Source organism: Sturnus vulgaris, chromosome 7, assembly GCF_052056855.1.
Source record: "Sturnus vulgaris isolate bStuVul1 chromosome 7, bStuVul1.hap1, whole genome shotgun sequence".
Classification (NCBI taxonomy): domain Eukaryota; kingdom Metazoa; phylum Chordata; class Aves; order Passeriformes; family Sturnidae; genus Sturnus; species Sturnus vulgaris.
The window spans coordinates 19,050,097-19,077,075 of record NC_142249.1 but is presented as its reverse complement, the minus strand read 5'-3'; the positions used below and the strand labels follow the sequence as shown (position 1 = coordinate 19,077,075).

The following is a 26,979-nucleotide window of genomic DNA, read 5'->3' as shown; positions in this document are numbered from 1 at the left end:
TCCTAGAACTGAGTTTTACCAGAGTAACTGCTAGGTGTGCTAGAAAGTAAGAGTGCCTCAGAGATGGAGCATGTGCTGATCTCTTCAAAATAGCTTGTATAGTATAAATTACTTAAATCAAACTTTCAACAATTTGGTCTTTGTTAAAAGGGATAATTGATTTTTTTTTTTAACTAAATGTTGATTCAGTACCTTGTAGGCTTAAAATTTATTCTGTCCTGGAGCAACAGAAAGCAGGACAGGACCTCTTGATTATCCTGTCTCTCTGTGGGGAAGCTGCTTTCCTGGGGATGAAGAGAAGCTTGTGAATATCTTTTAATTATTATGGACATACTGTTACACAGGGTAAACTAAGGGATGAGTGTGTAGTGAACTGACTGCTGTGAGTTCACAGGCAGGTTGTTCAGGGTAATGTGTTCCTATTGCTGTACCTTCATCGTACAGACGCTTGCAATTCCTGCTGCTAATGATGATGATGTTATTATGCAGCAACATAAATTAACTCCTGGAGAATTGGTACTACTTGAATATAACAAGTGTCTTCAGAGAGGCTTTGTATCTTATCCCAAATCCTCAGAGCGATCTTTATAATAAAGACTTCATCCTTTAGAGAGCAGTGTTTAAGCAACACGTGGTGCTAAGCTGTATCCTGGTGACTAGCTGACTTCTGAGTTTAAGATGATGAAGGAAAGGTTAGTGCCACTTCATCAGTCTTAAGAAATCAGAAGAGTAAGAACCTGTTGCATTGAGGAAGGTGTGGCAGTTCACAGGAAGTTGTGATTGCATCAAAGCAATTAATGTTAGTTGAAGTTAACACCTGAGGAGCAGATAAAGAAGATTCTCTCATGGAAACATTAGCAGGAAAAACAATGTCATAATCTAATGGTAAAAGTGACTTCATATATTTCCTGTCTAACACGTAGCTCCAAGTAGTTGCATGTTAGGAAGATGAAGTATAGGAAATCTATAAGAATTTCAGTAACACAATATTTATTGTTAGATCATTTGATACCAAGTAAGCCAAACTGGATATATTCATTAGCTAAATTTTATTAGAAAAAGAACCTAGATGAAAGTGTGGAGTGCTTAGTATGTGAAGCTCAGTATAGGTTATTATATGAAGGCAAGTAGCAGTTTACAGCAACAACTGAAAGACTTTTGTAGATCAGCTGCTTGATGTCTAGTGAGATCTGTACTGTTATGTACAAGAAAATGAATGGGTATATAGCTGTTTATTTAAACCTGATGTGTTTATTTAAACCGAATAGAATTAGAATAATCTGATAATGCAATAGACTAAAGTGATTACTTAGACTAGAAGCTGCTTTGAGCTGAAGCAAATTAAGGAGATCAGTAGTGTAGCAGACTGCAGTCAGCTAGACTTTCCTGAAGTGTTAGTGTACCTCTTTGCAGAAAATAAATAATGTAGAGTATTAAAAATCAGTTGCCGGTTGAATGTGATGGACAAGCCTAATACCTCTGTAGTGTTGTTATATCCAAAACTGGGCTGGTTTGTGCAACACCATCGGGGTTGATGGTGTAGGCCAGAACGGTTTCTTGAGCCGTGATGTATTTGCTACAAAGCATGCTAAAAGATTCTCTATGGGATGGGTAAAACGGTGTCCAAGAACTGAATTTACTTGAACAGAAAAATGAGAGACAGTTGATTCCTTCAGTAAGTTATTTCTTTTAAGACAACAAAGTAGATTTCCTGGTTTTGCAACCTTTCAGAAAATACTTCTCAAAGGACAGATCTTTTTGTGCTGTTTCGTTTACTGCCTAGAAGTGCATGCATGCCTATGTGCATGCATTTTGTAGTAGAGCACTCTCTTCAGAGATAAAAGTGAAACTGGTGCCAGCTTAAGTAGTAGGTGGAAGAGTAGGTAGAGAGAGCTTCTAGTAAAGTATTCTGTTGCATAAGAATCATTGTTAGGCCAAGTGTCTACTGAGAAGAATTATTATAATATCTTGGCTTTCCTCGATCTTTAATTGGCTCTAGCTGACTATTTACTATGGAAGTACACTAGAGAAACACTAATTTCCTTATTCCTTGGGGCTTTGTTTATTACAGTGTGGTGAAATGAAGAGTAATGAAATAGTCAAGGATAAGAACATGTGTAAGGAAAGCAAACACTTGTTTTATCAGAATAGTTTAAAGAAAAGCATTCTGCTTTTGGGTACCTAAACCCTTAATGGCTTATGCCTAAAATATGGTTGTCTGCATTTGCTGCTTACTATAGGTTTAAATTGTAATTATGAACCCAGGTTTGTGTTGTATTAGGTATTCAGCAAACATGATAGCAACTGAATCAGTGTATGTGCAGCTGTAGGGGTTTAGCTGAAAGTGTGGGCTACAGAACCTGAATGTGTCTAAGGTTATAAAACAGGCGTTATTTGACTTCAGGACAACTATACGAGGTTTGCTGCAGGGAAGGTCTTCCAATAGGGAAAAAGTATAAGAATGACAAATGCAGCAGATACTCTCTGCCTGCAGAATGGCATTCCTCACCAGATAAATGATGCTTTCAAAAGCAGTTCTTGAAACAATTCCTTGGGCTTCATGTTCTTTCTTTATTTCAGGCACCTGATGCTCATTTACTACTGGCTTCAGAAGCACTCTGTAGTGTTGCTTGGTTGAGAAGTGGGACTGTTTGAGGGGAGAGGGAGAGTGGTCTTATGGTACCACCTGTTGAAAAGGTTCTGAATTTCCAGCTGGGGAGCTGGGTTGGTAACCCAAGGTCCAGCTGAGGTAGGCTCTGAGGAGTTGTTCCTTGGGTAACATCTTGTAACACCTTACCACCATAAAACTGCCTCAGTATTACTGCACCCACACACTGAGTTTTGCAAGAACTCTACAACTTGCAAGACTGTTCCATTAGGCAAAAACTGGTGCTTAAGCCCATGTGGTAGCCCTTAAAACTTCCACATTAAACTGATTTCCAGGAATCTGCTGGTTCTTCCATTGTGCAACAGCAGTGCCTGTGAATATTTTATGTGTATGTGATTTTAATGCTGAGCGTCTCTTGGTGATTAAATTGACAGTGTCAGTGGTTATTGTGAGGAAACTGATGGGAGCATCTGGGCTTTGCTCCACTTGAGTCACGTTTCTCCAGCTGGATTGAACTGCACATTCATCTTGTTTCTCCAAAGAAGCCTTGGCTATCTGTGGGAGCCTGTGCTTATACTTCAGCTTCCTGTGGGAGAGATGAGAACTTTTTCATCCAGTCCCTGAGAAAACCTGAGATTTGAGCAGTACTGGCAGGTACAGTTTGCTGAAACAGTGTAGTCCAAAGGCCTCTGCCTGCCCAGCTGAGTGACTGGATTCTTCAGGAGCACTAATTCAGCTGGTGGGCCAGGGGTCACCCTCCAGCCCCCCGACTGCAAAAATCCTTATCCAGTGAGTCAAACTAGTATTTTAATGTTGGGCATTGTAATGAAAGTGGACTATTTAAATTCACGCTTTAAATTTAAATTTAAACTAATCACGCTGTGTTAATCTATTGTCACTGCTTCCATGGTGACTTGTTTTCTTTCAGGTAATATAATTTCATGTGTATATGTATATATATAAACATATACATTAAAAATCTTAATATTTTTCAGAATGCATTTCTATCATTTAAGTGAGAAGGAAGAAAGTACTAGTCAGTTTCTACTGTTTCTGACTGAAATATTCCACGTTTCTGTCAAAAATGAGATCGTTAATGAGCTTGATATTTTGTTGAAGGGAATGTACTGAATAGGAAAGGTATTGTCTTTAAGACAGCTTGAGTACAATACTGAATAACATTTAGTTTACAGTGAGAATAATGTCAGATGTTTGTGAGAGTCCCGTCTGTATATTCTTGGAAAGGAGTCTGGGAAGAAAACCAGAAGGGTGTGTAAATGATATCTTGCTACACATACAACATGTGTAGCATGAACATGTCGCTTGACTAAATCAAGATGAACAGCTTTTTTTTTTTTAAAGCTGGGTCATGAAACTTCCTAACATATTTTGATATATTCAGATATTATACAAGGTATTTAGGTTTTTGGATTTTTTTTTTTAGTTATTTTAATATTTAGCAACCAAATCCTTGCATTTTTGAGGATAGAAGCAATTACTGAAAGGGTAGTTTTGTTTCAGATGGTACAAAATACTGATGTATTAGCGGTACATCATTTGTAAAAGTTTAGGTATAATGATGGTACATATTAGTTGCAGATCAACAGGTAGCTGAAATCCTCAGAGAGAGTACTGGATACATTGGGTACCTTTACATGGAGGAGGATTTTAATGTGTGCTTAAGTCTGCAGATGGTCAGCAGTCCCTTCTGCCCTTTGTATTCATCTGGCAAATGAGATGAATGATATTCTCTTAACACTGACATACTGGGAGTGAAAGTTTGGGAAACGTAGAAGGTTCATCGATTGCTCAGTTGCAGCTCGGATCATTCTTGAGAGCCAAGGTAAACATGGTGCATGATGCTAATCTGGCAGGCAGCTCTAATTGGTGCACCAGGGCATTAGAGGGCAGTGGGAGTGCTGTGCTGCAGCTGGGGTGTGAAAAGTGTTTTCTAAGAAATGGTGACTGTAGAAATAATGCTGTGCAAAGGTAGTATAACAATGCCAAGGGAGGAATGCTGTTCCAACAGTTAAAAGACTTTCCTTGCTTGCTTTCTGTTTCTTACAGTCAGATTACAGTTTTGATTTCCAGTTGTGAGCTGGAAAGACGAGGCAATGCAGAGCCAGTGTGTGTTACAGTGTAATTCCCTTACTTGAGGGAGCTGGGGTAGTGAGCCAGACCTAGGGAAGAGCAGCCCACTGCCCTGGCTTCATCTGGCAGAGCTGCTTTCACCTGGGCTGGGTAGTATGGCAACTAATATGTAACACTGTTCCAAAAAGTTCAGTCTTGAATTATAGGAGTATGACATTGCTATTGCCTCTGTAGTCATAAAGGCTTGGAGATCTCTGGATGTCTTCTGCTCCCCTCTCTGCTGTGGGTGATTTTCCTGAATCTTGATGTTCATCTGCTCTTGTTTATGAAGAACATACCTTTCAGATGGTAATGCAGCAAGATCTGAACAGCTTGGTCTTCCTTGTGATTTACAAATCAGAGCTGACTGATCAGCCTTTCTTTTAAAATCTGGCCTCTTTAGGCTTTACATTTTTGGGAAGTCATATGTAGTATTTCCTCTGACTTGTTTGTAACATGTAGGCATGAAGTGCTAGAAACTGCAGTATGTAAATCAGACCACAGTTCTTAAATTGGCAGTACTCTGGTGTGGTGGAACAAAAGGAAGAATAAATGTAAGAGGACTCATTCCAAAAACAACCCTTCCTGTCTCCAAATAGAAATCTCAGACTTGCTCAGTATAGTTTTGAATATTAAAATTGAGTGCTTAAGTTTCTTTTTCTGGTGTTTACCTGCCACAAAATATAGTATTGCCCATTGTGTGTGGTGGTGTGAAATCTCCTGACTTTCTGTTGCAAGGTTGCCAAGATGTTTGGGTCAACTGTTCTTCTACAAACATGCAAACTGTTATCTTAGATTTTAATTTAATTATTATCATCATACCAGTGATGGCAGCTATGCTGTCTGACAGAGTAAAACTTTGTGTACTTAATTTACTCAGAATAGTTCAGCCAGAAAATAAACACTTAGGAGTTAACTCTTGAACTCTGTCCTGTATTTTAGAGCCTAATCAACAGGTGGTTTAACACCAACCTAAGAAATTAGGCCTTTAGAACAGGCAAGCATATGGGAATGTGGTTAGTGGAGCAGAAAAATCTCATATCTGTGTCTGTCTCTTATGTCCTTAATTAATAATACCTCCCTATGATTTTGTGGGAAGTATCTGTCTGTACTGACATCAGGCCTAATTTCAAACCTGGCCATTATCAGTTTATCTCGTGTCACCAGTTTCTTGGGGGCCTGGCCTTTTGTGTCTTGCTCTGATTGTCTCCAGATTTGCAGGTACTTTCTCTAGCCTGTTTCATGCTTCATTGTTGGCATATTTATTTTGGCGCTGCCTTGCAAGGGGACTTCTCTCCCTAACTTAGAGGGGAAGCTGTTGGAGCCTTCCTCAATTTTGCTTAGTAATATCAAGTCTGTTCTGACTTTACAGATTCAACAAACTACAGAGGTCAGATACGTAGGAATACTGCATTTAGTCAGCAGAGGGAGAAATCTTCCTTTGAGGAGGACTGTGGTGATTGGGATTTGTATGGAACATTTAGTTAAAATCACTTGAGCTGGCCAATTCTGTGTCACCTTCTCAGTTGGGAGCAGCTCCACTGTGTATGACTTAGTTTCTTTGTGGAACTTCGTATAAATATGCAGCATTTATAAATATACATACATAGAAATAAGGGTAAAAATGGGCAAGTCTGCAAAACATGCTTAAGAACCCTTTTCAATAATCTGTCACACAGCACAATAGCACAAGACATTCCCATGCTGTGGAAAACAAGTGGATCCTTGTCCTTTCCTGTATGAACCCTACGTGTGTAAAGATCAGAGAGAGGAAGCAGCTGAAGAGGCTTCTCTATCTGAACAGCTCTACTCAGTTTAATTTTGGCTGAAATTTTAGAATCGATTCTTCAGTATGGAAGACCAACATAGACTGGCTATTTCACAAAACTGTGTAATTTCAGTACTCAGTAACTGATAAAGTTTGCTTTAAGTGCCAGATTTGTCAAAGGCTGGTTGAAATGTCTGAATCAAGCAATTGTAATGAAATACATGACCATGTTTTTCTTCCATTTGATTAATTAAAACCTTGCATGCAGGCAGTTTGAAGAAAATAGATTTTCTTTAAGACAATTCTATTGAATTACACTGATAGTATGTCAGCAGCCTGTTTTAATACTATCTTTATAATGAAAACCTTTGGTAATCAATCATCACACGGTTATCTTGCATGCAATGCTGAAGCTGAAAGTGATTGAGGCAATGCTTTCTCTGAGTCACAAGGTCTTTTTGAAATCGTCACTCCTGATCATCTTATTCTTAGGCAGTCAAAGAGTAAGAGCTACATTTACTGTATATAGGGCAGGGAATTAAATGATCTTTTGACAGACTTCTTTGAAATACATGTCTTCTAACTAAAATTCAGTTTCTGGGTGAGTAATTTCATTTGTAACATAAATAAATGACAAACTTTTAAAACAAATCTTGATTAATATATAATTACTATTAGTGTATTTCTTACGTCTTAAGTATATTTACACTGATACAGTTCTGATGATTTTATCGTAATTAAGCGATCCTCTGATATGCTTGTGCTTAAGATTTTTCAATTTTCTGCTTGTATTTTGGCAGTTGTGAGTTTGGTCTTTATTTATGGTTTTATGCTGTCACATTCTGGTTGTATTTGATATGTTATTCTTGCACTTCTTGAGGTTTCATTGTTTATGACTTTTCAGTCCAAATATGCCTCAAAGTGCCTCATCAGCTGAATGTTAAGAATGCTGTGGGATTGCAGTAGTGATGACAAGCAACTAAAATCATTATTCTCTGTCAAGAAAATAAATTTGAATACTAAATGTCTTTTTTATTCTGAAAATATTTAGATGTTACCTATTTGTATGTTGATGTTTATGTATAGAATGAAAACCAAGCATTTTTCACGCATTACACTTGCCAATTGGAAAATACCACCATCTCACCAGTGATATCACCACCTCCCTCTCTAGACAGAAGAAAAGCAACAGACAAATCCCTTCAGTCCAGCCAACCCCATGTACTGCTACAAGCTGGGGGCAGAATGGCTGCAAAGTCGCCCAGTGGGAAAGAACCCTCATGTGCTGGTCAGCAGCTGGCTGGAGTGAGCCAGTACATGTCCAGGTGGCCAAGAAAGCCAATGGCATCCCGGCCTGGATCAGCAATAGTGTGGCAAATAGAACCAGGGCTGTGATCATCCCCCTGTTCTCAGCACTGGTGAGGCCACACCTCCAATCCTATGTTCAGTTCTGGACCCCTCACAGCAAGAAAGCCATTGAGGGGCTGGAGTGTGCCCAGAGAAGGGCAGTGGAGCTGGTGAAGGGTCTGGAGCACAGGTGGGATAAGGAGTCGCTGAGGGAGCTGGGGGTGTTTAGCCTGGAGAAGAGGAGGCTCAGGGGTGACCTTGTCATGCTCTGCAACTCCCTGTCAGGAGGTTGTAGCCGGGGGGGGTCACTCTTTTCCCAGGTAACAGGCGACACGGGATGAGAGTAAATGGTCTCAGAGTTGCACCTGGAGACGTTCAGGTTGGACATCAGGGAGAATTTCTTTGCTGGAAGGACTGTCAGACATAGAAACAGGCTGCTCAGGGAGATGGTGGAATCACCATCCCTGAAGGTGTTCAGGAAATGACTGCACGAGGCACTTAGTGCTGTGGTTTAGTTGGCATATGGTGGTGGCTGGTGAAAGGTTGTACATAATGATCTTAAAGGTCTTTCCCAACCTTAATGATTCTATGATTCAATACAGTGTGCAGTGACTTAAACTGGTGGTTGTTTTTTAGGGCTGGTCTTTCAAGTCATAGGATGCAATCTGAAGGAGTAATGGTTGTGGTTTCAGAATTTTTCTTGGCTCTAAGCTATGCACTTTTGATGTGTACTTCATTTCTTGAATTGCTGTCTGGTAAGACTTTTTTCCAAAACCATATAACAGAAAATAATTTTGGATCTGCAATATGCTAATAATGTCACTCACATATTTTTCTCCCTTTAAGGCAAGAACTTCTGAAGTGGAATGGATGGGGATATAATGATTCCAAATTCATCTTCAATAAGAAGGGTCAAGCAGAATTCACAGGAAAAAGGTAAGTTGAAAATTTATGTAAGTGAAGTATATTTTTAAGTAGTTTATTTGAAAAGAGTATAAAAGCTGCACAGTACAGTTAATTCAAAGAAGGCAAAGTTGCTTCATTTCACAGAATAGGTTATTCTGCATTTAACAGATTTATTGAAGTCTGTACACAGGAGTCTGACATAGTAAAATAGACTGTGACTTATTGAAATGTTTATTAAAAATGTTATAAAGACTAATGTGAGTCTTGTCTCTAACGAGATAATCTGCGTTAATGAAATCACATTGAGCATGTGCACCATGTTCTAAAGTTTAGATAACATGCAGCACATCAGTGTGGTTTTGAGAACCTCTTGAGCATCAGCTAGTTACTTTATTAAATTTCCATTTAGTTTTGAGTTTCTTAACCACTGTGCATGGAGCTGCTTGGTCCTCTGAACTTAAAAATCGCTCTTCAATTGTATGTTGTGTACTGGCACCACTTCTGATTTATTACCCTCTAACCCTTTATGCAGCAAGCTTGTTTTTCTGAGAAATATATTTTTTGAGAAACTACGTTAAAGTGAAGTCTACTTGGTGAATCTCTTAATTTTGTTCCAGTGGAATTTAAACGATCTTACTGGTTTGGGTTTTTTTTTTCCTGAGTGGAAAGTAATCTTGCAGTCTCTTCGCTGGTTTAAAAGATATACTTTCCATAAGAGTTAAAAACAAAAGAATGGAGCAGAGAAATAAAATTATGTCATCCCTAAAAATTCCATTCTAGTCTGAGTCTGTAAACTGATATGAATTAGCTTGAGTCAAAGCTGGAAAAACGGGGATATTGAGCACTTCAGTTATTAATTTCTTGATTTCAGGCCCAAATTAAAATGCAAAACCTTGTATAAGGCAATTCACTGTATAATATTTAGGGAGATGCTGCACAGAAAATCAAAGCACACTAAACAAGAAAAAAGATAAAAGTCGGCACTTCTGTTTTTTTCAGGAGGAAGCATCAAGGCTTTTTGACTGCTGTGTGACTGATACATACCAGTTGCTGTTCTAGAATAGTGGGGTTTTTTTCCCCTCATCCACACTCTCTCTAACTGAGAAATAACATTAGAAATACCTTGTTGGGCCACACCAGTGTAGTTTCAATGGAATACTTTGCCACAGTGGCAAAAGGAGAGTGTTTGAGGTGAAAATAGGAGAATAAGCATCTGCACGGGTGGTGTAGCTACCTCATCCTTTCAGTACCCACTAACAGGTCTGTTGCCCATAAATTTGTCTAATAACCTCAAGTCTGCTCATGCTGCCTGCCTATGCAGCATCCAGTGGCAGCAAGTTTGAGGTTCTGATTGTGTGAAGTACTTGTTTTGAAACAAGTATCCCTTACTGTTTGCAGGACTAGGTAGATGGTAGTTCTTCAGCCTAGCTACTGTGTTACTGATTTATAAAACTCAGTCATATCCTCTCTTGCATTTTCTCTCCATGCTTGCAGTGTCCTGGGACCTTCAGTCTCTGCTTTTAAGGCCCCTTGGTCTTTACAGTTGTTCTCTGCATCCTCACCAGCTCCACTAGATCTTTCTGGAGTTAAGGACAAAAACTGTGCAGCACTCAAGGTGTGGCTACAGCAGGGTTCTACAGAGCAGCAGAAAGAGAGGAATTGTCTTCTTTCTTACCCCTGCACTGTGGGCTGCTGTTATATGTGGTCAGTGAAGATGCCATGATACTGACTACCAGTGGGATTCTGCAAAATATGCAGCAGTGCTTTTTTTTTTTGGCTTTTGCAATTACCTTAAGTTCCATGGTTTTTTGTCTGCTTCGTTTTTTTTTAAGGTCCCGAGTTCCTATTACTGTGATCAATAAACCCTGCCCTTTGTTTCTTAACTTAACCTTTTCTTATCCTTCAGCCTGTAGAAGAACCTTTTCTTCAGTACTGTAGTAGTGTATTTTCTTAAATAATTTTTGGGATGAACACCTGTGGAAATATAAAAGAGTGTGGGATTTCATGTTCATTGTAGCCCTTCACGCTCTGTTTTTACACCCTGATAAAACTCCAAGGATCAGGATTCCCCTTTATGAAAGTCTTGTTGATTTTCCCTACAGACCATGTGTCAAATGATCTTTTTATTAGAGACTCTACCATCTCCATAGGGATAGATGATACTTGCTAGTCTGAGCAACTAAAGCTGTTTTTTGGAGTGTATCTGTGGAAGGTGGTATTTGGGGGGCTTCTTGCACCATCAGTGTATATATACAGAGCTTGCTTCCTGAGCAATCATGCATTGCAGTAAACTAACTTCTGTGCTGTGACTTCTGTCTGTGTCTTGACTTAAGAGTTTAGGGGTTTCTGATAGCGTTAGTTGTCCTTACTGTGATTAAGGTTACCTCAAAACCAGCTATAGTGATAGGGTGGCAATACTAAGTAGGTCTGGCAAAGAAAACACACCAAGCTGACCTGGGTCTCTGCCTTCATTGCAAGCTCCTGATGCAAATGCATTAAACTTTCATTGCTTATTGCACTTTCCTTTTCATAGAATTCACATTGGTTTTGTATGGGTTTGATGAAACAGTAATAGCTGTCACAGGAGGAATGACTGAACACTGCCTTCCATGCTGGAGAGTCTAGCTTGAGTTAAGGTTGTAGCCCTTTTAGCTCTAGGAATAGAGTAGGGGGTTTGTCACCAGAAGAGCTTGGGGGGTAGTTGAGATAAGGAAACAAAAAGAATTGATCTTTCCGTGTAACAGGTGACTCAGTTGTAGAGTTGGTTGCACCAGCTGTAAAGGACAGGGTCATAACTGGATTTACAGCGACTGAATGATCTTAGAGGGAAGACCCAGTTAGGTTTAATGCAATGACCCAGGTGAAAACTATGGTAAGGACTCTCAGCTGCTGCAAGCTCTTAATACCAAAGCAAGGTCTTACTTTTCCTCTCTTCTGGGAATACTTTTGCACCCATAAACATGCTGAAGCTGTATAAATGTCTACAATTAGTAGCAGTAATTTCTAGCTGTTCTCAGTGTGTCCCCAGCCTTGTGTTTTCACATGTGGTGCACATGATCAAAAACAGCTCCTCTGTCCCTTGTCTTCAAGTCTGCATTTGTCAGATGGCTAAGCTCTTGCCAAACAGTTTGTGCTGGAAATAACTGTACAGTGCTTGGTGGATTCTGATGCATTTTGATGATGAAGGGGGAACCTCTAATACTGTTTCTGTTTTCTTGAAAGCGTAAGATGTACTGAAATGGGTTTGTGTGTCTGAGACTGCCATTTACATTGCAGTGTGTCCTCTGTCTGTAAGTGGCATGTAACTCTGGTGCTGCTTTCTACACTACTGCAAGGGAGACATCTTCTTAAGAGTGGTGGGGTGGGATAACTGAAAAGCCTTGCGCCCAAAGCCAAGTGATACCATGCTGACAAACGATTTGATTCTGTGTGAAGTAAAGAACAGTTACATACAATGAAATATGCAGTTGCATGGAAAGTAAATGTGCAGAAGCCTTGAAGGCTTGTAGGTAAAGGGTTTCATTTAAAACTTCTGTTTGTACGTACATAGAATTGAAAGAAGTATCTGACATACAGTCTTTTAACTTAAAATGACCCTATGTAATTATTGACTTTTCAGGTACAGATTAGGTGGTATGGTATTACCAACTTTTAAGGAATGGATAGAAAAAACCTTTGGAGCAAGTCTGGAGCACAAAACTACCTCTAGAGTAAGTAAATAGCTGAACCAGTTCCTTTGAACATTAGTCTTGGTGATAATCAAGACCACACTGTTAAAGATGATTCAGCTGTCGCACATACTTGATTTAAATACAGTGTATTAATTCTTCCAAGTAGAAAAAAATTGGTGTAGAATTACTATGTGAAACCTTACATGTCTTAGCATGACTTTTGGTTTCAGGATAACTGAAACTCCCAATTTGGGAGTTTTTTGTCCTGCCTGTAGCTTGCATTTCAAGACTGTAGAAACTGTTAGCTTGAGAGGAAATTGTTTATACAAAATCAGTGTTATTCATGATATCAGAGACAGAAAATACAGGGAAGTTAAACTATGATGTGTTTTCAGTGTATTGAAAGATGTCAAGGTTCTCTTTTGACAGTAATTTTTATTTGCATGTCTGAGTGCTGAAAACTGACTACCAGAATACTCAAGACTGAACTGAATGTTTTCAGAAAAGTAACACAATTGGGAATGTTCTGGGTTTTGTAAGTCATACATACTTTGCTTTATAGAGAGAGGAACTTACTCTAGAGTCAGGAGACCTGGCTTCCTTATTAGAATCCCTTTGAAGCTTCAGGTTCCTGACTAGATAGCAGCTAAAGCAGTATTGGAAGCAGGCTGTGTTTGTGCTATGACTGTAGCAACCCAGCTTTAGGTAATGGTTGTACCCATCTTTGCAGTGAGTTCAAGATTGCATTTTCTTTGAAGCAGGTAATCTCTTAGGGCCTGAAAACTTAATGTTTCTGCAGTCTTCTATTCATCAAGACATTCTTTCATCTGCCGTGACTTACAGGATCTCCATCTGCCCATATATTTTGAAAAATTCGTCTAGATGTGTTTTTGTTGACCAGGGTTGGTCTTAACTGGCAGCTGCTTTAACTTGCTGTGAACAGGGGTTTTGAGAGCTGTTGTTCCCTTTTTACATGCAGAGAAAGGATAGAGCAAAGCAGAATTGAAGGACAAGTACAGTTTTTTTAATAATACCCTGATTCCATGGTCCATCTTGCATACCAGCTCCCCAGGATATCTGCCAGCAATGTCGAGTGCTTTTCTTTATATTGTGCTACAGTAGTTTTGATAGTCTTGTAATCTGAAGCAGGTTGACTACCTTGATATGAGATAGGACTCTTTGGAGTCTCCAGTATATACCTGGACTTCTCATAGCTAGTCACAAGTGCTGCTGCAGGTCCCTCATTTTCATGGCTGTCATAATTCCAAGGTGTATTTCAGGTTGTTGTGCTGTGCTGGGTTTTCAACTTCTGCTATCACCTAAGCATGAAGAAACCTGGCTGTAGGAACAGCAGTAGGGAGGCCACCTCTTGGTTCATTTGTCTTTCAATCCCATCTCTTCCTGCCTCTGTCATGTAAGATTGGAGAGTTTCATGTCGCTTGTGACTTTTGTGTTTTAATTAACAACAGTAAATGTACCTGCTTCTGTGATGCTTTTTCTTTTTTCAGACCAGACAATGTAGAGAGCAGTTTAGACCTAGTTCACATAGGTTTCCTGACTAGCTTTTCAGGGTGCAAATTTTAAAATATTTCAGTCCTATGAGAGTAAAGAAAGGCGTGATTTTGTTTGTCACTGTGCTTAAGATTTTTGTAGATAAATATTAACTTATTAATCCTGAAGATGAAAACTAAAAGGTTAAAAAACTTGTGGAAGTGTTATAAAAATGAAGATGCTTAAAACCATCTGCAAAGAATTGTTATATCTGTTAAGCAGTTCATGTTATAGACAGCAAAGATCTTCAGGCACTTAGTGTTCAAGTTGATATGAAAAAATTCTATCTATGGAAATCCATGAAGAAATACAAGTTTGAAGTCTAAAATGTAAACACAGCTAGCAAGGGTTTTTCTTAAAACAAATTATTTAAAGATCTTTTTTTGGTACCTATTTGTTTATGTTTCCTGAGTTGCTGTCAGCGTTCTTTGGGCTAGCAAACAGCACTGTGTGAATGTGCATTAACAGCAGAATAGTAGGAGCAGCAGTCCAAGACCATATTTACATTGTGTTTATTGTGACTGGCTCCTAAAATCAAAGTGTCTCAGTAGTGGAGTGCTTCTCACCTAACAACTCTTAATTTCAGCTTCTGTGTTTGTTGGTGACAAGGTGAATATATTGGAGGGAAAAGGTTGGTTTTTTTTAGCTGTGTGACACCTTATTTCAATAAGTACAGCATTATCCTTAAAGCAAGCCAGGACTTCCAGAAGTCAAATCACTGTCAAAACTGCATGCTCATTATGTCATTTGTTCCACATGAGAATTCTAACCCAAGCTTTTGGCCTTCCACTTGAACCTGTGAATGATGTCAACTATCAGTAATAAACATCTCAAGCAGCTGTTTGTTTCTGAATTATTCCTGTCAGTACTCTTAATTTCTCCATAACCTTACGTAGTTTTTGTAGGGTGGACACTCTGTGTCAATGATACAAGTTTCCTGCTAAGTTTAAATCTTAGCTTCTTCAGCTCTCACAACTCAACCCATTCAGAATAAACTGTTGCTGTTGTGGCAGATGGGAGACTATTGATCTCCAATTTCCTTACTGTTAGCTTGTTAACTGGTACTTTTTCTCACTATATCTCTTAAGATAAAAATCTTAGTAGATAGTATCAGCTGTTCTGGAGGTTATGTAGAGCAAAGATAGGCAAAATTCTTTTCTAGGAAAGAAAATGTAGGTGAGTATACTTTTTGTAGAAAGCAAACTTCTGAAGATTAAAGCAAAGTGAATTCCATTTTGTTATTCTATTTTTGTATTTGTCAAGAAGCATAGGTGAGGCTTGTCAAAGAGATGTCTTAAGTTTGTTTGACTAGGTGGAACATTACTGCACAATACTTTTTGATGTTGAGGCTGTAAATGAGTTCTTTCTGGCATCACTAGGCAGCCTGTAATCTTTGCAGAGAGCTTTATAGTGAAGGTGCAAACACATTCTTCTCTTTGGGTTCATGTCAGTTAATTTTCCAGCAAGGCTTGCGTGGAAGAAGTGTGAAAGCATTGCACTCCTTTAGCTAATTTTTTTTCAGTCCCTGATTTTTAAAAAAGATATGGTGGTAAAAAAACTTTCAGTTCCCTTCTCAGACTTGAGGGACATTGTCAACAGGAAATAAGGCTCTTAACCAACATTTTCTTTTGCAATAGGACTTGAAGTCAAGAACTTAGATTTTAGTCATCAGACAAGCTTTTTATCTAATTAAAGAACTCTTTAATGGGAGCCCATTTGTAAGTGAAGACATAGTCTTTTAAGGAGATTACCCATATTTGCTCTATTTTTAAGGAGAAAAAAAGTCATGGTGTGTTTGGAACCTTCAAAGCACAAAAAAGTCTTACCCTTAATGTCTGAAAAATATATTTTTTAATCTGGATCTTGTATAGAATTCTTTTTCTCTGAGTGAGTTTAAAAAGTTGACATGAACTACATTTTTATGTGCCAAATAATCGGAAGTGGAGTTCAGAAAAGTGATTTAAGTGCTTATGTCTGCACTTGGAAAAGCTGTAAGAGTATTAGACAAGACATCTGTTGGAAGAACCTGGAAGAATGGGCTGTTAGAAAATCTTAAGCAGAGGTTTTCCCTCTGGACTTAGGGAGTCTTGATTCAAGGTCTGTTGGTAAGTCAAAATGTCCTGTGTAGCTTCCTTGAAAGAAGAACACCTTTTCAAGCTGTTGGTTGAGACTTTAGATGGAGGCTTTCTGGAAACAGTTGTATGTATGTGGCTCAACAAGGATTTTATGGAATCTTTCTGCTTAAAGCATGCCAGTTATGTTATATCAGTCAATTTTAGTTTTGCCTAGTGCTGGACTTCTGATTAGGCTTTGGTCCAATTTGGATTTAACTCTCAGGATATGACAGGAGGAGGGGAAGTGGGTTAGTGAAAACAGAACTGTAAGTAGAAGAATTTGCAGTGTGTAGTGGTTTTAGTATGTATACTGGTACCTTGGGAAGTCTTAAAAAGAGATAATTTGTTCAACGTGCATTCATAAGCTGGTGTATTTCTCCAAATTTATCAGGAGAAAGAAAGGTAAGAATGTGCTACTGAAGAAAAATTTCTTCTGTGCAGGGTAGAATAAGCTGGATTGGTGGTTTGAAGATGTGAAGGAGAACTGATGTCTTTCTGATCTGGAATAGGTGTTTGGGTATCAGTCAGTGTTAGCCTGTTTTTCTTATTTCTGTTATACAGAAATACTGTAGGAGTGAACCTGTCTTTTTAATTAATTTATTTTCTTGTATTGTAGGCATCCTTAAATGTTAATGACGTACCTCCATCCATTGTAAATGAAGAATTTCTTCAGGATCTTAGAGCCACTAAAATCTCATATTCCCAGGATGCAGAAGATAGGGTATTCAGAGCTCATGGTGAGAGAACTTGATTTGTATAACTGTGCTGCTTTCCACACTTCCTTGTTTGAACTTGTTAACTTATTGTTTGTGTTCCAGGTCACTGCCTACACGAGATATTTGTACTCAGGGAAGGAATGTTTAAACGAATTCCTGATATAGTTGTATGGCCTGGTAAGTTTTTATTGTCATCTCCCTTCTGAGCTGGGAGGCCATTGCTTACTGAACTCCTGTGCATTCTAGTCAGGGGAAAGCTGTCTCTTGGTTCACTGATTTCACTCATCTCTACAGAAACTGAAGGAATTTTCTCATGAATGGTAATCACAATTGTTTAGCATCTGGACTGCAGGTCATGTCTGTGAAATTCCATCATTTTGTGGGGAAGTCAGTTTATTATTAAATATAGCTGAAGTTCATGTTGACTGATGAATTCACTACTAAGTAACCATAGTGTAATGTGAACACGTTTGTTCAGCAAGAACAGTTGTCAAAAATGGCAGTCTCAATTTTTGGATTCTAAAGGTGTACATGATACTAGAAGGGCAGTGAAATAATCGAAGAAATGTGTTGAAGAACTTTTTTTTCCTACATGGTGTACTTAGTAAAAAAAAACATGTAACACTTGTAACTCCTATCAGAGCACTGTATGAAAGATCAGTGACTGGAAGAAAGAGCAGTGCAATCTGAGTGTAGTCTAGACCTGCTTGTTTCTGTCTAATAAAAGGATACAGCTTTTTTTTTTCTACTTGAGTCATGTGTCTCTAGTCACTAGGAACTACTTCATGTGCCATTCTTCATTAGTGAACCAAAAGGTCATTTGATCTAAGTAAATGTCTAGTTCTGTTCAGTTGTATGATTGCAACTCTTTTGTTATCTTTTATAACTTTGATAGATGCACTGCATTAAAATCCCCAAAATTTCTTATAAGAACTTAATCCTACTCAGTTTTGCCTCCTTTATTTAGAGGAAAAAAAATCACATATGGGAAGCATGAAAAGAGGCACTGTAAGATGAAATTCATTACTTGAGGTCAGGTACTTGACAGCACTGGTGACTGTGAGCAATACTTGCCACAACTTGTATTCTGCATAGCTCCAAAAGCAGCTGAACCAAAATGATTGACTACCTTCATTTAAAACATCTCTGCATGACAAGAGCAATGTAGCCAGAGTTTGGAAACTATTTTAGTCTTGCTCGTTCTTTGCTGTTTGTACAAACTCATGGATGCGATGTATTTGATCTCTTTTTTGATCCTTTTACTTGGCTGTGCACAAGCATTTCTGCCTCCCTCTTCGGCTATGTACAGAATGCATCCTGAAAAACTAGATTTCATCAGCAACTCCACTTCTGAAACTGAATCTCAGCTAGGAAGAAGAGGGTGTGCTGCTCATCTCTTAGAAGAGACTTATTTCTCACTTAAAATAAATTGGACAGCCTGTTTTCAATAAAGGCTTTGCACGTGATTTGTTCTCCAAGATACCTAGATGAATTGTTAACTGTTCGGTGGCCCACCTTGCCCTGAGAATTTGCAGGAGGTCTCAATCTATGAGTAGAGCAAGAAACTAAGACTGTAGTTAGTTCTTCAAATGTAGAATTGTTTAAACTTTACTCTGTACTGATACTTCCGAGCCCAGCTCTTATTTAGTGCCTAACTTTGAAATGTCTTTCTTACTGGTGTTGGAAAAGGAGCTGCTTACTCAGACTGCAGTATTATTTAGTAATAAGCACAAATAACAGTACCAAGCACAAACCTGTTTTTTAACTATTTGTTCTTTTTTAGTTTGCCATGAAGACGTAGTTAAAATTGTGGAATTAGCCTGCAAACACAATCTCTGCATAATACCATTTGGTGGTAAGCGAAATTATGAAATCTCATATCTGTTTAAGGTTATTAGTGAAAATGTCTTCTACTTCAATTTTAACACGTGTTCTTCATTACTTGTGCTCTGTTCCCACAACTTGTATAAATTGTGGTTTTTGTTGAACTGTTTAACTCAAAGTTTCAGAGAGAATTGTGGTCAAACACCTACTGCAAAATTACTCTAGTTTCCAGTAGAAACTCCTGTGGCAAAGGGTTTTCAGGAAGTGTTCCAGATACAGAGTACAGCTAAAGGCCTGTACAATCTCTGTCCTCCTCAGCCTAAAGAATTTGTAAAGGACTTCCAGTTTTCACTGTGGATGTCTTCTCTAAGCCTATTTGAGTTGTGAGCTACCTTGTTTTGATGTAGAGCTTTGGAAATATGAGGTGCTGGCTTTCATGAATTCATTCTGTGAAAAGGTTTTTGTCAAGAACTCTTAATTCTGTGGTATAAATCTGTGTGTTTTGCTTGATACTTGCTTATGCTGTAGTACAGCCCTTGCAAAAGGGCATTAACTACTTGAGAAAAGAAGCATTTCACTTGAAGACAATACCAAACTTGTGGAGCTGGTTCCTCCCTAAGCACTGTTACCCTTGCCAGATGCATCTGAAGGGCTGGAAGACTGCTAAAAGTCACCTTTTAACTTATACTGGTAAACTGGTAGAGCTGTTCACTGTCCAGGATACAGAAGATCTTCAGGTTGTTTTCCAAGTTTGTCTCTACTAAACTACAGTCAGCTTGTGAAGTTGTTACAGTAGGGGTTGGTGTTTAAGGAATGTGCCACCTTTTCCATCACTGGAAACAAACGTGATGGACTTCATTGCTCTTGCAGAGTGTTTTATTAGCTGGCACTTTCTCTGTACTTGCCATTGTCTCTTCTTGTAGCCTGCTGTGGATCTTGAGCATCCTACCCTCTTTTCCTATGGCTGTGGCAGTCTTAGGAAGCAAAAGGCTTCTTGAAGGCTGTTCTGTGACACCCTATAAAGATACATTAGAAGCTGCTGATAAGTCTGATGCTTGATTTTTGTCCTTTTATTTTTTAAATAGTTAACTCTTTCAGTTTATTTTTTCTTTCAGATAATTATTACCTTCTTGTACTAGGCTGACTTCTTATTCCAAGTTTCTAGGTTGAAGTGTAATGGCTTCCTTAGTAATATCTAAAGAATATGCAGAAACAATAACTCTCTGTTTCTGGAGTGGCTTTGTAATTTCTTATCCTTCTTTGTATTAAAGCTCTATGCTGGGCTTAACAGAAGCAGCTGAGATGGTCACAGAATGTCATGTTTTTTATGGAGTGCTGCTAAAGCATTATCCAGCTCCACTGCTGCCTTGATTTTGTAGAATCTGGACTAGGAGAAGGGGGTAGCCTGAAGAGCTTAATCACTAGCCTCAAACAGTTAACTTCAGTGATCTTTCTTTATTCAGTTCCCTATCAGAAAGGAGGGACAGAGGTATGCTATTGGAAGAAAAGCTGCCTGAGAATTTTATGATCACAGTATGATTCCCATATTTGCAGGAGGGACAAGTGTCTCTAGTGCCCTTGAATGTCCTGAAGAAGAAAAAAGAATGATTATCTCCCTGGATACATCACAAATGGTATGATGTTTTAAAGTTTAATTTTAATTTTTTAAAATCATCCTACAGTTACTTGGGTGATCACTAGAGAGTGACCTTTCTTTTCCAGAATAAAGTAGGGATGGAAATATTAATATTAATTATTAAATAATACTTTTAAATAATATTAATAATAAATAATAATATTAAATATTAATATTAATCAGCACCATGATGATTAAATTGGTACTTCTTCAGTTTGTTTTTTTTATATTAGTCCTATACTACTTCATATGACCTGTATGTATTTAATAAGGAAATAAAATCACTCTTAAGCCTTATAGCAGCTTTAAGTGATAAAACTCAGAGAAAGCTACTCTTCTATATTGGAACTTGTATCTGAGGATAAATGAAAGACTAAGAGGAAGTTGTTGCTGCAAATTTCACTAGTTTTTGCGCTAGACTTCAAATTACTTAAAGCAAAGATCGATAATATCTATAAATCAACTTGAAGGATAAACTTTAAAGAAATAACTGGGACTTTTGTGTAGATAACATCTTGAGAATGTGAAGTTTGTAGTTTTATGGCAATCCAGAAATGAAATTCTGTAAAATTTATTGCTAGTTCTCATCTTTTCATTATGAAGGAGCTTTGTACTTTTAAAATGATAGATTTATGGCTACTTGGTAATGAGATGCTTCAGAAACAGCTCTGTATCTTTGATGTAAGGCTGTACTGCCTCCAAATACCTGCTGAGCTTGTGAACTCCTTTAGCCTTGAAGGTAATACCTGGGTTTTGGCTCCATTTTCTCCACTCAGTGGTTCTTCAGTTAAACAAAGTGATTTTTTTCTGCAGAGGTGATAGTTGTATGTTGAAGGAAGCACTTCAGGTGTCTATGTAGAAGGAAATCCAATAATTACAGTAGTGACTCAGGCCTTCATTTGAACTCCTTGATTTATAGCCCACAGCTTTGACTTCTGTTAGGTTTGGGTGTTGCAAGGAAATGTGGTTAATTCTTACGATCTTGCTTTCTTGTCAGTTAGATGTACAAATAAGCATTGAGTCAGGAAATAAACCAGTTTCATGTGTCTTGAATGACTGCCAGCCAGTTCTTGTAATCATTAATGAAGAGGGAAAATAAGAAAATGAAGGTGGAAGGAAGCATTGTCAAAGTTAAAAACGTGTGTGTCTCAGAGCAGCTAGGATGATTGCTGAAGCTTTACTATTTTAATAGACACTTAATGGTTATCTTTGCCTTAAATATAGGGTCCATATTGCATAAAAACTGATTTATATAGGCATCTGAGATCAGTTAAGCAGTTTATGTTGAAACTGAAGGAGCTGAAGTAGTTGGCTTTGAGTAGTAATTAGTTAGCCCATACTTTGTGAGGGGGAGATTCCTGCAAGAGTTTTGATTCAATTCTTTCTGCCTTTTTTACTTTTTATTCTGTAAACATCCCTGGTATAAATTGACGAATATATGTGTTAGTCTTTTGTAGTGATGACTTCATAAATTAAAACCTGTTGTGTAGCAGTTTGAGGGAATGAAGAGCCAGAGCTTCCAATAACTGGAGTGGTATTAATAGTAAATTGTATGACTAAGCATGTTGATCCTATAGCATTAGGGAAGGAAATAAGCAAAAATCTTAAGCACTCATTCTTAGTTTTAATTGGCTTTTCAACAGAATCGGATTCTCTGGATAGATGAAAAAAACTTAACAGCTTGTGTAGAAGCTGGCATTGTTGGACAAGATCTGGAGAAACAGGTATTTTTATCTGGTTAACTTTATAGTATTTTTTTTTAATTTTTCTTAGGTATTGTTCATATTTTGTCCAAATAATTGAGTTCTAGCTTAATTCTTATGTGTTTTCATGCAGCTGGTAAGAATTATATGCAATGGTTATGAAACTACCCTTCCTAACACATGACCAGTAAACATACAAAGCCACAAGTTCCTGTGGTATGGGGAGAACCATGAGCTAAATGAAGTGCTGTACACGGGATGTAGAAGTTACTTTCAGTCTTTAAGTTAGAACCACTGTGTACAACAGAACATAGTTAATGGTCCATGGTACATGGTATGCTTAAATACAGCTGTCCAACATGTTTGTTGTCAGTTGGTCAGTGCAAATTGATTATCTCCAATGCACTAATGCAGTTATCACTTAATGTGAGACTGCTTGGCCTTTAATTCTTGCTGTTTGACAGCTTTGGTGTTGTGATTCTGAGGGCATCCAGTCAACCTCAGGTGCTGTGCAGATGGCAAAGCCAAGTTAATGCAGAAAAATGAGAAACAAGTGACTACTTAATGTACAGGAATGCGTGATCTGCATCACAAGTAATTGACAATGTTGCATACAGGAAGCCCAACCAGATGGCTGTATATTAAAACACATCTCTCCTTGAGAGAATTAAGTATAGGCAATTTGCTCAAATTTTCTGCAGACCTGCTGCATATCACATTAGGATAGAAGGAACAGGAGATTAAGTGCCTTATTTATTGGCAGCATTTGTGCAAAGTTGGCAGTTACTTAAGTTATAACTTTTTGCAGATGTATATGAATTCGCACCTTGTTTTGAACAATAGAGTTCTCAGTTTTAAAATATGGGGCAGGAGTATTAGAGGGTGATATTTAGCACAGGTATGTATAGTAGAAGCAGAGTCAATTTGCATGTCATGTACGTATCCAATATAAAAGCTGAATAAATAGGTGTGTGATCAGGATACTTATTTTAAAAAATAAAAAACAAACAAGTATAGAATATTGAATTTGGAGCAGTAAGTCAATGCAGGACCTGTAGGATGTATTTTTTCTTTTCTTTAGCTTGCTGAAAGTGGCTTCTGTACAGGCCATGAACCTGACTCCATGGAATTCAGTTCACTAGGAGGATGGGTAGCAACACGAGCATCAGGCATGAAAAAAAACATCTATGGAAACATTGAAGATCTGGTAAGTAGTTTTAATATTTGTTATAATTTCTCTGTTCAGATATTTCAGATAACTCTGATAATTTTTTTACTTTTAAGCACACTTATAGATTCTAAAGTCTATTTCTGTTATAACAAATAAATTTAATACATTGAAGATAAATCATCACTGCTCAGACTTTGCCTGCCTTTTTACTTCAAACTTCTAGCTTTCTCTCATAATTTGTATAACCCTTCCATGTGTGAATTTTTTCCTTCTTTCCTGCAGCACACCCATGTACCCATATTACCTCAGGCTTTTCCATCAGCTCATAGTTCAGACACACTTGTTCTGTGCACAGATGTGACACTTCACTGTAAGTGACTGAGGCTGGCAGGAACTACAGTTTTATTCAGTAGACCTGGCTGAAGTAAAACTAGTAGCACTTACAAAGTGTCATCATTCCCCTGCTGCCTGAAGTGTTACTGAATGCTACAGTTTTGCTCGTACTGGGAGTTGTGAAGCAGAAGGCTTCTGTATTATGGAAGCATAACTTCAGGCTAAAACAGCTTCTGAAATTTTCATTAGGAGGAAATAGGATTGAAAATTGATTCAGAACAGTTCATGAGTTTCAAAATAGCACAGAGAGAATGTTTCAAGGAAGTGTTTACCTTCTGAGGAACTTTATATCTTGAAACAGTGTGTTGTATAAGCTGCCTCAAATCCACTACTGCAGAATCAACGGTTCATAAATTGCATACAGTGAAAATTACTTAGCTACCTGTGCTTGAAAGGTTTAAAGCCATTAGCTGAAATTCAGTAATTTTGCTTCATTTAAAGGCATCACTCAAGAGAAGCTGAAACTCTACCCTTCCTTAGTATAAAACAGAGGATTGAATTGAATAGAGAGTTAAAAACCCCCACATATGACCTTTATTGCATGTGCCTGAATAAAGCTGGAAAAAAAAACATTGAAAAAGTATTACTCTAAAAAACAACTTTCCAGCCCTACACATGTCAGTCTTATGGTAGCTTTTATATTGATAATACATTTCACAAAGCTTACTTCTGTCTTTCCTCCTAATTGGAATATTTCTGTAGCTATCAGTGACTGAATTATAGTAGCTTTATCAAGCAGCAGTTCTAAAGCAAAACAAGCAAAGTTTAAACTCACTTTTTTCCTCTGTAGTGTGATGTATATTCTGGATTAAAATCCTGGTATATATGAAGTTCTGTCTGTGAAGTTCTACACTGAGAAACAAAACAGTTTTAACTGGTATTGCCTGGATGTAGCCACCAGCTAATATGATTTGTCATAGAAAGGAATAAATCTGTTGTGTGGGGAAACCATGCTGTATTGAAATAATTGTTGGTAACAGTCCTGAGGTTCTAGGGATTGCCTGCAGAATATCTAAAACCTATAAAGCCAAACTGTATCAATATGTTTTGTGGAAAATAAATATAATAAAAATCTGTGTTTAATGCTAGTGTTTATAGTCATGGTGCTTTGTTTAAACAGGTGATTCATATAAAAATGGTAACTCCTAGAGGAATAGTAGAAAAAAACTGTCAAGTACCTCGCATGTCAACAGGACCTGATATCCATCACTTCATTATGGGATCTGAAGGTACAAGCAGTAATTTCACATACTGCATCTTAATTCAGCTTCTGTAATGCTTGATTATTTGAGCATCTTTAATGCTGTGGCTTCTGATGATGGGTGGCATTGTGCAGGCATGAATTTCTTGTGTTAGGGTGAAACGTTGAGACCTTAGTTAGCACTGCTTTAAATGGACTTGTGGAGTCAACCTGCAGGTCTGGTAACAAAGAGCACGATTTAGAGAATATTTTGTAAGAATTCACCATATAAAAAGTGAGGAATAAATTACCTACTACTGCAACCTGCATTTTTGGGATTTCTGGTTTATGTTAATATACAGCATTCTGGTAAATGTTAAGTTGGGTAGCTTGCAAGAAGTTCATCTTGCAACATTTTGCTCAGTTTTTCTCCTCTCCTGAAGGAACTCTTGGAGTGGTTACTGAAGTTACGATAAAGATTCGCCCAGTCCCTGAATACCAGAAGTACGGCTCTGTGGTCTTCCCCAACTTTGAGCGAGGGGTGGCCTGCTTGAGGGAGGTGGCAAAGCAGGTAAAGAAAAGCTGGATGTTTGCTTCACTCAAGAACTCGGGGATTCTGGCAGCAGGGGTGTATTGATGCTTCAGTGTTTCTGGCAATTGGTAACCAGGAATTTGAGGTAGGAATCTCGTAAGCATGTATGGTCCATGAAATGCAGGATATGGTCCATGGGGACTGAACACAGTATGACTTTGCTTGGTATTCTGAGCCAAAATGTGGACAAGCCTTTTAATGGCTTGTTTCAGGGGGAGTTATTTTCACATTGCAGCCTGAAAAATTCAGCTTTGTATTTCCTTCAGCTGAGAACTTTTTACCCTCAGATGAATTAGTACTGTGTAAAGGGGACCAGTGTTTAAAGGAATGGAGTTGCAGGATACATACAAAAGGCAGTTGAATTCGTGGCTTTGAAGTGGTAAAAGAACAAAAGGAATGCAATGGAAGGATATGGCCTGTGTTTAGAAATCACTGCCTGGAGCACAGTGATATGGACAGGTGAGATAGATATTTCCAAGTGGAATTGTGCTTACACTTTACTATTTAAATAGAGAATAGTTCAGTCAGGTGTTTTCAGGTAGTGAAGTACTTAGGTATCCAAATTCTGTAGTACTCTTCCCAAGGCTGTGCTTCCAAACAAATCTTACTCTGGCTAGCCTCTTTCTCCACTGACTAACTTTGCTTTGTTCTGTGCAAAACATACCAAATTATATATATGAATGGTAGAATGTACCCTGAATTGGGGAAATAATTTCAGAAATGTTTTAATTAATGCCAAACTAAACACAGCTTTACATTTTTTCCAGTGATTGGTCTAAATTAATGGCTTAATGTTCCAAGCCAGATGTTCAAACTGGTATGTGAATGACATGTATATGCTAGTCAGCAGCACTTGCCAGTTTTTCTGTCGTGCTTCTACTGCTAGTGCTTGTCCTTCCTTTTCAAGGTACCTAAGCAGACTTTTTGGGAATGCTTAATCATATGGCTGATCAACATTTAAAATCAGTTAAGGGACTTATGTCTTTTCCCTATCTATGGGCTTAGTTAGAGGGGAAAAAAGAGGCACTATTTGGCACTTAATGTTGCTCCATTTCCAAGCTTCTGTTGCTGCTGCTGCTGTTTCTCTGCTTACTTGAGCCTGAACTACTTATTCTCTTCTGTTGCCCCTCGCATCAATCTCAGTAGTAATTACGATTGCTGTCTGAAAAGCTCTTTCTTTTATGTATCAGTCCACTTTAATGTAAGAATAATCAGCCTGCAGGTTGTGGGTGGGTTTGTCTCATTTAAAACCATTCCCACAGCCTTCTCTCAAACTGCTGGGTGAGCTCCCTTAGTTCTTCATGTTCTTCTTGTGTGACCCAATACATATTAATGATATTGTGAAGTGTGAACATGTCAAATGAAGTGAAAGAGCAGTACATCCATATTCATGAGATTAGATGATGACTAGCCTGAAATTCAGATTTTGTCATATTCCTCTGGCCATACACTTCAGTATGACTGGACATGGCCATCAGTGATTATACGATGCAGTCATATGCATGACCAGAAACTTATCTAACTGAAGGTGGCTGTTCTTACAGTTTTCCAGATTCCTGAAGATCAGAATTTAGATTAGACCCAAGTACAGATTTTGATTGCAGTGTGACAGCAGAGCATGAGTGTGCTCTGGGTCTAGCCAGGATGGAGTCAACTTTTTTCATAGCAG

The 26,979-nt window shown here is 38.2% G+C and overlaps 1 protein-coding gene across 3 annotated transcripts in view; it reads left to right on the top strand.

Moving 5' to 3' along the window:
- The window catches only part of AGPS (alkylglycerone phosphate synthase), a 49,580-nt gene that overhangs the window by 3,297 nt on the left and 19,304 nt on the right, over positions 1-26,979 (top strand). For all 3 annotated transcript variants that reach the window (XR_015804816.1, XM_088167969.1, XM_014890042.2), the window contains exons 2-11: positions 8,700-8,789; positions 12,379-12,469; positions 16,712-16,832; positions 16,914-16,988; positions 18,595-18,666; positions 20,190-20,269; positions 21,915-21,995; positions 23,056-23,181; positions 24,659-24,767; positions 25,162-25,289. Coding sequence is in view for 2 of the 3 variants with exons in the window: in XM_088167969.1 (XP_088024095.1) it covers positions 8,700-8,789; positions 12,379-12,469; positions 16,712-16,832; positions 16,914-16,988; positions 18,595-18,666; positions 20,190-20,269; positions 21,915-21,995; positions 23,056-23,181; positions 24,659-24,767; positions 25,162-25,289 (973 nt within the window). In the remaining variant the exon portion in view is untranslated. The remainder of the gene's footprint in view (positions 1-8,699; positions 8,790-12,378; positions 12,470-16,711; positions 16,833-16,913; positions 16,989-18,594; positions 18,667-20,189; positions 20,270-21,914; positions 21,996-23,055; positions 23,182-24,658; positions 24,768-25,161; positions 25,290-26,979) is intronic.